Here is an 11,614-nt window from a genome sequence, read left to right as displayed (position 1 = left end):
AATAATTTTAATAGATTAATGAATTAACTTAGATCTTAAATTTAATTAGATTAATAATAAAATATATTTAAATTAAAATTAAATTTAAGTCCAGTTAGATTGGGTTTAATAATCAAATCAAGTTGAGAAATATTTTTTGTTTAGGTACTCGTGATTTATTTAGAAATTGTTAAATAGTTATTTTTTAAATTGTTTGTTGTTTTAAAATATATTAAAATAATAAATATTTTTTATTTTTTAATATTAACAAATCAAAAAAATATAAAAATATAAAAAAATAATTAAAGCAAAAAAGAACTTAATTTTTTTCGGAAGCGTTACCGCAAAAACAAACAAGCGGTGTCTACCTATCCTTTATACGACAGCGTTTTTAATAATTGTGATCAAAAGAAACCCCAATTCGATTTTAATAATGTCTCCTAATTCTCTTTCTTCTTTCTCAACAGTCACTTCACTTCTCTCGTATTTTAATCTTTGATTTCTTTGTAAATAATAATAATTTTTTAATTATTAAAAATTTCAGGAAAAAACCTGTTCGTGTGTTTCACTCAGCAGCAATTACCAAATGATACGATGTTTTCACTCTTCACTCTTCAGACAGCTGATGGCGTCAATGTTCTTCTCCAAGGTTACTTAACAACAGGACACTCACTGTTGAAAATGGGTTTTCCTCTCAGGTTTTTTTTTTGCTTATTTTACTTCGAGTTTATTAATATTATTTGTTTTTCGACATCATATCGTACTTTAAGTTAGGTTAATGTGTATGTTGCAACAGGTCTTTCGGCATTTCTGTTTCGGCTTTCCTCCTGATTGGGAAGAATGTGGAACCAAGTTTCTGAATAGTAACTGTGAAACGCGGCAGAGCCTCCGGTGTCTCAAAATGAATGCCGGCCTATTTTCTTATCATTGCCAGTAGATGATGGTGTTAATAATTTGAAGAATGATGACTCAAAGAATCTTTCACCACTATCGAGATGTCGTGTAAATGATGTAAGTTGGGTGAAAGATAGTGTGGTGGTACCAGCAAAACCTTCTGGTCACCATGTGGATGTGGCACTATCTTCTGAAAAGATAGGCAGCAAGAAAAGCAAGACCAGGTCCTTTGGAAAGTTGATGGCTAAAAGGTCAAGTAGTTTAGAAAGAATCAGCTTCAAGAATGATGCATCGGGGGAATGCTCAGCACTCACGGATTATAATGTGGGCAATATCACTAAATCAAACTTTGACCAGACACTGTCTGTTAGAACTTCAGGTGTGGTACTGGCTGTATCCTTAGAAGTGATCTCGAGTTCAAAGTAAAAGAAAAGGGAAAATGAGGGAAACCAGGATGGACTGAAGAGAAGTGATTTCTCAATGCCATCTTTGCCTCAAGGCCCTCAGGTTATGCTAAGATGCATTGAAAATAATACTACACCAGGGCCGTCTCTTTCTAGATCTCCGACTCGGGGAGATTCTGATATTTTAAATCAATCTGATAAATGTCTCGTGGAAAACTCTGTGTTTTCCAGCATGCGGTCAGGTGCGGAAGCAAATATCATTAGTCCATCCATGGAAGAAACAGAGACATTGGATGCTAATCTCATTGATTCTGGACATAGGAAAAGCACTGCCTCTGTGACAAATCTGATAAATATACCGATACAGAAATCAGTCTCTGGACATTCAGTGAGGTACAAAGCCAAAAGGTTGAAATCAGTTGAAGGTAAACCGAAGAGAAATTCAGGCACAACTCTTGATATAGCAGAGGCAATGTTGAGAGCTTCAAGAAAGATGAATACACTGTCAGGAAATTCAAAAAGTAAAGAGTAGAAAGAAACAATAGCTGTTGAGAAAGGAGGTTTGTCCATGAAGCAAGCTAGAAGGAAAGTTATTTTTGATGCCGATGTAAGCTATTCTGATTTTTTTTCATGGTAATTTAGTTTTTGTCCTTTCCAAATGTGCAAATCCTCAACATTTATTTTTAATGTCCACCTATTCATAAATCATAACCAGTTACAACTGGCCTGACTTTATGTTTTATCATCTCCATCTTAAAGATAGCTGTTCCCCCAAGAATTCAAGTGAAATTCCTTGTAAGTTTCTGATGTTTTCATGCCCTCATCACTTGACAAATGTTCTCAAAAGAAAATTGTAGATATCCTGGTCTATGAATTTTTATACATGGACCATTACAGAAATATGATATTTTTATGGCCTTTATGACATAAAGATCAGTTTTCTGATTTCATGAAATCAAAATGAGATGTCTTGTTGCTTATGTTTTTGCGGAAGTTATTTGTCAAACTCTTGAACTGTTTTAGATGACCATTTCTGAGATCATGGTTTTCCTCATGTTTGAGAAACTCAATTGTTAGAGAATAATATAAATTATATTCTGAAACTTTATCTAAAAGTTTAGGCTATTGGATTGAGATAGTTCTTTGATATGATATCAGAGTTTTGATGACTAAGCGACCACAAGTTTGAATCTCACCATCCTTATTTATTTTATAAAAAAATTTAGCACAAGGTAATGTAGACCCATCCCTATTTATTTTATAAAAAAATTTAGTATAAGATAACGTAAACCTGTGCAAGTTTCAAATCTAAAGAGCTTTTACTTGAGAGGGTGTATCAGAGAATAATATAAATTATATCCTGATACTTTATCTAAAAGTTTAAGCTATTGAGTTGAGATAGTTCTTTAACACTAGTAATGAAAATCATCTCTATGGAGTATCTGTTAATATATCTTCTGTAATATGATTCACCAACTATTTAATCAATTTGTACATGTTAAGGGAGACTACTTTTACCTACCCTAGATTTCGGGCGCAACCAAATTCCAGTTTATGATGAGGTTATATCTCTGGTATATTCCTATTTTTGCATTTATTGGATTGTGATAGCCCCTGTTCAGACTTGGAAAACACCGTCCATTAGTTGAACACATATGATATGCTCCCATGAAGTCTTCTTGAGGATATTAAAGTCCAATTTGCAGCTATTGCTTTCTGCATTTAACTCTTAGAGAACGACATATATAGGGTAAATTTGGGACAGTCATGATAATATTAATGCTTGACTCTTCAAAATAGTAATATTTTGGGACAGGCATTATGGACATGACAAAAAACACTTTGGGGAGTGTTTTTGTACTTTCAAATTTTCTACTAAAGTATTGGATTCAAATCTTGTCCCTACAAGTCAATTGTCATGAAGTGATTGTCTTCGTTTCTATTTATTCCTTTCAGTTATAGAATTGGGTTTTCTAATTGAATATATTTGCCGCTCATTGCATGGCATACTTTGTCCTCAGGGGTTGAATCTAAGACTCAGAAGAGCAAAAGAGAGTAAATAAAACCACAGTTTCCTTTATCTTGGGGCAATCAATAATCACCATGGAGCAAAGCCATTAGTTTGGGAGGGGAGGAATGGAGAGCTTATGGAAAGATGGTGATGGGAAACAAAGGGCTAAAGGAGGTAATTGTAAATAAATAAATCTGAATATGGTGGTAAATGCAGATTGCACACTTTTGCATCAGAATAAGCATCAATAATCTACCATCAAACTAGGTATGAAGATTAGTTAGAAGAGTAAGGCAGATGACAGAAGGCACAGCTTTTGGTACGGTGCAATTGCTGGTTGATTTCCATGCTACTTAAATCATAAATTTTTGAAGATTAGTTAGTGATCTCTTATTCTCTACTCTTTTTTGTTTTTCAAAGCTTGAGCTTCTACATATAACATCATTATCATATCTGAATAGCTGAAATAATCTTTCATTCAAATTAAGAATTACTTTTGATCATAGTTGTCCAGGTCTGATTTGATTTAGGGCTGGATAAGTAGATTACGGGACAACCCATGAATCATCATGTTAATCTGAATTGGGCAACGGCAAGTAGATCACTGGTCAACCCATGAATTACCATGTCAATCTGAATTTATTAATTTTTTCAAAATGATGATGTTTTAATTTTTTTTTTTCAAAGAAAAAGATTCCATAATATTGACTTGACTGGATTTGGACCGAGTTGCTTCGAATCAATCAAGTAACAGGTCAACATATTGGATTATTTAAGTTTAGCCGAGTTAATATCACTATGATTGAAATGTAACTCATTATCTATTCAAATAAAACCTAACTTGGGTTAGATTTTGAATCTCAAACTTGCAAGGTCAATCTATTAGGCCGAGTTGGGTTTTAATAACTATGTTTTTTACAAGAAAAAAATGAGTGGTATGGTGCCATTAGTTGCCAGAACACATGAGGAAATGGAACTTCATCCATAAGAAATAAAAACTTTATTATTGTAATTATTAATAATATTATTAGTTGAAGAAATCTAATATCAGAAATTACTGTAATGTTACATTCATGAGTTTCAAAGGCCAAGAGAGAAATTCTCTGGCTAGAAGCTGGAAATGTAAAAGAGGCATCATTGTCCTTGCCCTTCAAGAACTTCTATTTCTTTGGATTGGAGTTGTAAGCTGGTTCTTGGCTAATCCCTTTTGATGCTTCGTTGTTTTCTGATCACAGTCAGCATAAAAACTAATGTTAGATGCGATTTCCTGCAAAAACCATTAAGGCAGAGATAAATTCTAAGGTGGCACCAGCTAGAACTGTAGCATACCTGGCAGCTTTACCCGCTGTGCTTGGTTCATCCTCTAGACAGAGTGATGCAAGTGATTTCCGCAGCTGCACAGCATCGGCTCCACCGCAGCTGCCCTGACGGTCACTACACGTGTTCACTGTCCATCTCATTGGAACAATCAAATTCCTGCAGCAGAAATGGAAAAGTGATGAGCAACATTTTGAATCCTAAGGAAAAATACCATGAAATTCTTGCAGTTAACTTACCCCTCCATGCATTTGTATAAGCAGCGATTCATCTGCTCCTTCGTGTAATTCCGAAATAAGGTGTCGAGACTCGTTGCTAGTTTTGGTATATTAGGTGATGGTAAAATATCCCAAACCTTCAAAACTTGAATGCAGAATGAGTTTTCCTGCAGAATGTCCACAGTCCAGATCATATTTAGCTGTGCACTGACATTATACTGCTCTATCAGTGGAAAAGAAATGCCATTGTGAACCATTAGGCTTCTCTTCTTGCGAGACTGATGCTGACGCCAACCATTTGAAAGCTTGGCTAATAGGGAAAGCACTTCCTTACAGATTCTGACATTCCTAACTCTCGCCATGGATCTCCGGAAATCATCACTGAAAAAAATCTGTATTAAAGAGAAGAAAAGCTAATTAATACTTGGCACCGGAGCATGACATTAATGTGGGCGTTATCAAATAAATTGCACCAACTACTGATAAAATGATGTAATTAATATACTACAGCTATTAATGTTATAATTTATGACCGAATTGTTTAACCATTTATATTTATAAATAAAGATATAAGTTAAAGAACAAAATAAAAGAGTATTTAGAGTCAAATATGTGAGAAATATATAAGAGAGTGAGCTGTTAAAAGACAATAAATAATGTTGTCATTGCATTACTATAACAAAAGAAAAGAGAAAGGTTGAGAATTGTAAAGAGTAAATGATTCTTTTTTTTTTCTTTTATTGTTGTAATTCTTGTTGTCTCCTTATATAATCAAATGACTTCTCCCGTAAATATAGACTATTTACCGAATCACGTTAAATATTATATCAATATATTTAACCTTCAATAGACAACTATTAAAACATCACCGGTCGGAATTTCCATCAAATATTTTTTAAAAAAATATTCAAGACTTGCTAAGAACTAATAAGCTTACCATCCATCTTGCATTCCGGAACAATGGGGAGTGAGTTTGTAGTAGAACATCAAGTCGGCCATGCTCGATCAAGCTTTCTGTAATAGCCTGAGCCAAACTCTCATCCTCTTCAGCGTTATAGAAGCATTGCCGATGCTTCGCATCGTTGACTATCTTCTTCCAAATAGAGCCGCTCTTAACTAAAGTTGCTTCATTTCCTAAAATCCAGAGGCAAAACCTCCACACCAGAAAATATACAAGTTCAAATAGGAATGGAGAGACAAAAAAGAAAACAGGAAACGAAACTTTAGAGCTGCTGATGTTTCCTCTATTCTTATTTAGTACCTTGCACGAGTCAGCGCCACATTTGTTCGTTGAGGATTCGAAACAAAACCCACCGATCCGTTCTCATTGCTTCGAACAGTAGAGATAATTATCAGATCCTCCTCTCCACCCTGAAAACCATCAACCGTGCCAACACTTACAGAAAAGGCACTGTCAGAGTCTGAAATGAATTTCCCAATCTTCTCTTGAATTGCATGAACTTGAGCCTGGTATGGTGATATGATACCTATGCTAACCTTCTTCCCAGTGCCATTAATATCTGTAACATCAACATGAAGTCAAAAGAATTCTGTAAATCTATAGATATATCAGAAACATCTGATATTTCTAAATAGAACCTTTGAAAAGTCTCCCAACTATATCAGCAGCAGCAGCAGCCTCGACTGTATTTTTGAAACTCTGTTTCTCAACAACTTCCTCTTTTCCATGGGCTATATTTATGAAAGAGTAGGATTCGAACATGTTTCCTTGGAGGAACCGTCTCCTGTAGCCAGTTTCTTTGACGTTCGGCGCATCCAAAACCTGCCTTCCATAGAACTCCGTATTCGGAAATAAGCTTATTGATGGATGCATTCGATATTGAATGTTTAGAAGATGGCTCTTGCATCCCAGCTTTACGAGCCTCTCAAACAAACTTCTACCAAAACCAGCCTTCTCTGAAATCTAATAGTGGTGCATTTTAAACATGTTATGGTATGAAAAAGTAAAAGGTTTTGGTGGCATCAAAAGATAGAGGAATAGAACCATTCAGGAAAATCCAAACCTTGCTATTAACGATGGCAGGCAATTGCCGTTCATCTCCTATGAGAATAGCATGGTGAAGGCCGGAGAGTTGTAAGGGGATTGTTGATTCACATTCTTTGAGCTGAGCAGCTTCGTCAATCACCAAGCAGTGCAGAGGTGCCATTCTTATACTATGCAGCCTGGCAGAGCCTGACACGGTACAGAAAAGCAGGCATGCATTTGATAAGCAGAATTTCTCAATAGAATTTTTATCAGCGAATTCTGGAACCTGAAATTTTAGAGAAAGTAAGCGTAGAGTATTGAGGCATTCCCTTTTTTCATTTCTCAACTTTATACGATCATGAAGTCTTCTTTCTTCATCTTCATTTTCCCCTGGAATCTGCTTTAAACCTTCATTGGCAGCACTGAGACTAAGCAACAAGGTTTCAAGTGATGTCATCAAATCAAGAGCCCTGGTCATGATCCTCATCACTTCTAATGAAATCAAAGAAGTCGGTAAGTGTGTATACAAATTCACAATACAGAACTTTAATTGCTTTCCGGAGAAATTAAATCTTTCCCATACGAATCGATCACAAGTCAAAAGTCCTTCCTTTCCCATGTTATCCTGCAAGTACAAATGGTATTGCGCTTCAGAGTCTTCAAGTAAACTTATCAATGTAGCTAAACTGTGTTTCCAGCCAGTTGATGTATCAAAGCTCTTCGCAAGTATATCAGCACGATGATCAAGAAATACATGAAGAAGGTCATTCTGATCACCATCAACCTTCATTCTCTCCCAATTCCCTAACAGAATTATGTCTCCCATGCCATATGTTTCATATCCAACTACATCGGCAACTGTACTCACGACACGAGCTGCAACTTCTAACACTGCAATGTTAGTTGGAGCACATGTAAGTGTTCTGCATTTCATTCTTAATAGTGAGTGTAATAAGCAACTAGCTGTCTTTGTTTTCCCAGTTCCTGGAGGACCCTTTAATAATTTGACAGAATAATGGTGACAGCATCTGGCTGTGTGAATACAGCTTAAAACCGCAGCTTCTTGTGAGCTGTTTAAATTAAAAGTCTGTAATGCATCCCTTATGCAGGCAGAGGCAGCATCACTAATTTTACTAGAAGAGCAAATAGAACAATTTCCACCATCCTGCATGAGATCAGTTATAAATGCAGTCAAGCTCAATAAAGAAATGAATACAACAAACAAATTTTCCATCTTCAAAGCTGGGATTACAAAAATGAGATGCTGAATCAAGAAACCAGAATCATAGTTCTTACATTGAAATTTTTTTGCAGCACTTTCTTAATAACGTTCATGTTCCTCCCTTCGAGTTCCAAGTGCAACGATCTCCATATTCGCAAATTTGTCGTCAGATTTATCAAATGAACAGCAAAGAGTGTTCCCTTGTTCAAGCCTTCTTCATCCACTATGGGCTTCGAAGACAGAATCGAGGGTGTCAAACGATTTCCCCCTTCCACGGCATGAACGAAAGCATTGCTGGGTCTTCCTTAAATCATCAATGCACTTCAGTTGCACATATGTCAGGGCTATAAGATCCCCGACCCAAGGTACATATCCAACTGTGGTTTCTTCCACCGAAATTTCGTAAAACAAGTCCTTAGGTGGCTTATAATCCTTAGATTTTCTAACACACAGTATTCTACAAGTTGGTGCTTCAGCCAGTGATTCTGTACTTGAAAGCAAATCAGCATGTGTTTCCACATGTAGGGGTGGAATGAATGCTTTCATGTAAGGAGCTGTTGACTTGAAAGAGTTTGGGATCTTCTCCACCTATTAGGGGACAATATCAGAGTTCAGAATCATTCTCATGCATGTAATCTGGCTAGCAGGAAATCTTGGTATGAATTTTCAAGAGCTTAATTTGCCGAACTTTTGAAGAAAATCTTGCAGTAGAAAAACTAACTGGTTTTGACAGAAATTTAAATCCAAAAGCTCTTAAAAGAACATCATGTTAGAAAATTTGTTCCAAGGGACAAATTAAAATGGTTAAACTTAATTTAGTTAAGACTTTATTGGAAATTATTTTTCAATAAGATTTTTTAAACATCAATTCATCTCCACCAAAAGATAAGTAATAAAACATCAATGACAAATAATTAATCATTAACAACAATAAATTTTCAATTTAATAAAAGAAGTTGAAACTCTTCTACATCTTAGTTTTTCAACTTATTCTATTTAGTTTCAAGCTATCTTTTCCTTCTAAAAAAAACTATGAAGAACTTAACAAAACATGGAATAAGATCATGATTTTCCAAGATAATGTTATTGCAAATTAACAAACCTGGTCTTTGTAAAGATCCTCATTGAGCACATCTTGAATAGACCAAGAAAACACTAAATCTAGTAACCCTCTACCCTTGACCTTTTCCCACTTCACATGATCAGTTCTCTTGTCCATGGCTTTCCTGTTACATATTCATCAGCTTCTCAAAAAACACAACAACATTATATGGTTATTATGAGTTGCAAAATGAAGCACAAACTCACCTATACCATAGCAAACTCAGAACAGTTAATGTCTTGAGCACTTCTGCTAGTGAAAGAAAAGTATATGCCGTGCTTTTCCTTGGAAACAAGAAAAGCTTGGTACATTTAAAATGTATTCCTTTCATAGACTTCATGTCAACTATCGTTTCCAACTTTTATATTGAAGTCTTTCTTCCTCGTATATGGACTTTGCCAGGGATACAGAGAAAAGAATAACTTCAGATTCACAAATGCTCCATACCTATCCCTGTAGTTCAGAATTCCTAGCATAATCTCTGTCTTTTAAACGTTTTCTAACTAAACCCTTCTGCTCAAACAAGATTCTTTCAAGCAATATCCCTTCCCCTTCTCTTTAATTTTTGTTCTATATGTATATGGTTTGTGCGCCAAGAATCTTTGAATGCAGTGAAACTTGTTGCAACCTTTGAATTTGTTTAGTTTGTCAAAGTGATCCCTCGCTTCATATGGGCCGGTTCCAACATTTTGTTAGCTATTTAATTATCGGTGGTAAAGTTGAAAGATTTTAGAAAATATAAGATTAATGTTGGAAAAGCTATGGAGGCAAAAAATAGTTTGCCGTACAACGTTTTTGGTACCTAATGAAATAACGTGCATGTAGAAGAATTTTGATGTAGTTTTGAAATATATATATCAACGGATTTTAACCAGTTAGTGAGACAACTTCTCCGTTATTTTATACGAAACTCGTCCCGAGTTTAACCTCCCTATATAGGAGATGATCATCATCTTATCTTTGATTTCCACTTCATATTTCTCCTCTTTAGCTCATCTAAAATAAAAACATTAACGTTGAATTAATGTCTGAAACTAGAAAGGAAAAATATCTTCTTTAAATTTTACAACCCTTTTGCAACATTATTAGACTTAGCATAGGTTGACATAGTTAAACAAATATACAGCTATGCAACAAGTAGGGAGCACTACATTCTTCAGTCAGACAGCTGCAACTTCCATTCAAGAACTTGTAGAAATTTTCATCTTAATTTTTGTTTTCATACATTAGAGCAAGGGAGATTATTCCAAAAATATTTTAACAAGAGTACTAAAGATGTCCTTACCACATTAATTATTATTTGGCCTTGACCACCTAGGTTTTGATCCCCTTGTTCCACTGCTAAATCCATCTTTCTTAGACCTCCAGGGCTGTCTGATACTCATGAACATCATACAAGAATTGGTGATTCGAAGAATACTACTGATAGAGTGGTAGGTCGAAGCTAAGACAACATAAAATTTGACCTTTCTATTGTGAAACAAATTATTCATAGCTTTAGTGTTGCATACCTACTAGTTGTTGCTGGTGCTTCTGATTCATCCCTGATAACAAGTGAAGCTAATGGTTGTGACAGCAGTTGTGCAGGATCGTTTAAGGATTACTACTCTCGAGACCAGCACCAGAACTTATTGAACATCTCATTGGATCAACCAAATCCCTGCCAATTTATAAATGACAAAGTATCCATAAACATCCATTTCAATGCACAGAAGGAGGGAGGAGAGAGGTCACAGGCTTGAGACCTGCCCTTATTCCTCAAAACAGGAAAAAGAACACGCATGTTTAACAATGGCTTCCTAATGCTGAAGCCAACTCAAGCTACTGCTGCTGTACAACTCCCACTCTATAATATCTGAAGAGGGAAAATAGAAAGATGCATACCCTTCAGTGCATTTGTGTCTGCAGTTCATCTTATTCTCTGTTTAATTTCCAACGACAGCATGGAGGCTCCTTGCTAGTTCCGGTAATGATAGGATTGTTGCCATTAACGTGCAATAACGATAGAGCATGTGTAGTTTACCTTAAAAAATAGAGTTATTATTGTCAAAAGATTATAATGATAGTTACATCATTTATTGACAAAAAAGTTGCAACCCATGTGTTGCCACCAATTATGCCACGATTTATGAATCTTATCTCATCATTGATGTCTATAAATAAAAGCATTATTTAAGAGCAAAAATATAAGAGCATGTAGAGAGTGAAGAGAAGAAAAGAAAAATGTTGCAACCCATGTGTTGCCACCAATCATGCCATGATTTGTGAATCTTGTCTCATCATTGATATCTATAAATAGAAGCATTATTTGAGAGCAAAAATATAAGAGCATGTAGAGAGTGAAGAGAAGAAAAGAAAAAGAAGAGTCGCTGCCATGAGCAGTAACACTGCTGCTATATGCAGCAGTGTGTGTGAGCTGAAAGTTGAGTTAGAGTGAATATGATCCTCCTCCTCTATGTATTTATTTTGTATCCTTTCTG

The 11,614-nt window shown here is 35.4% G+C and overlaps 1 protein-coding gene and 1 long non-coding RNA gene across 2 annotated transcripts; one reads left to right on the top strand and one right to left on the bottom strand.

Annotated features, from left to right (window-relative positions):
• Positions 1-558: 558 nt before the first annotated feature.
• Positions 559-3,710, top strand: LOC105119153 (uncharacterized). The gene is made up of 3 exons (XR_841087.1): positions 559-677; positions 776-1,884; positions 3,299-3,710. It is a non-coding gene; the product is annotated as an uncharacterized LOC105119153 (long non-coding RNA).
• Positions 3,711-4,336: 626 nt separating this feature from the next.
• LOC105119152 (helicase SEN1-like) lies at positions 4,337-9,339 on the bottom strand. The gene is given in 11 exon segments (XM_011017260.1): positions 4,337-4,513; positions 4,618-4,764; positions 4,845-5,215; positions 5,761-5,977; positions 6,085-6,343; positions 6,423-6,747; positions 6,848-7,299; positions 7,405-7,975; positions 8,107-8,323; positions 8,325-8,620; positions 9,135-9,339. Coding segments are annotated over 11 exon segments (3,000 nt in total). The 5' UTR covers positions 9,252-9,339; the 3' UTR covers positions 4,337-4,485.
• Positions 9,340-11,614: the final 2,275 nt, after the last annotated feature.

Source organism: Populus euphratica, unplaced genomic scaffold, assembly GCF_000495115.2.
Source record: "Populus euphratica unplaced genomic scaffold, PopEup_1.0 scaffold2596.1, whole genome shotgun sequence".
In the NCBI taxonomy this organism is placed as follows: Eukaryota; Viridiplantae; Streptophyta; class Magnoliopsida; order Malpighiales; family Salicaceae; genus Populus; species Populus euphratica.
The sequence above is the reverse complement of the archived record's forward strand: the minus strand, read 5'-3'. Positions and strand labels throughout refer to the sequence as shown.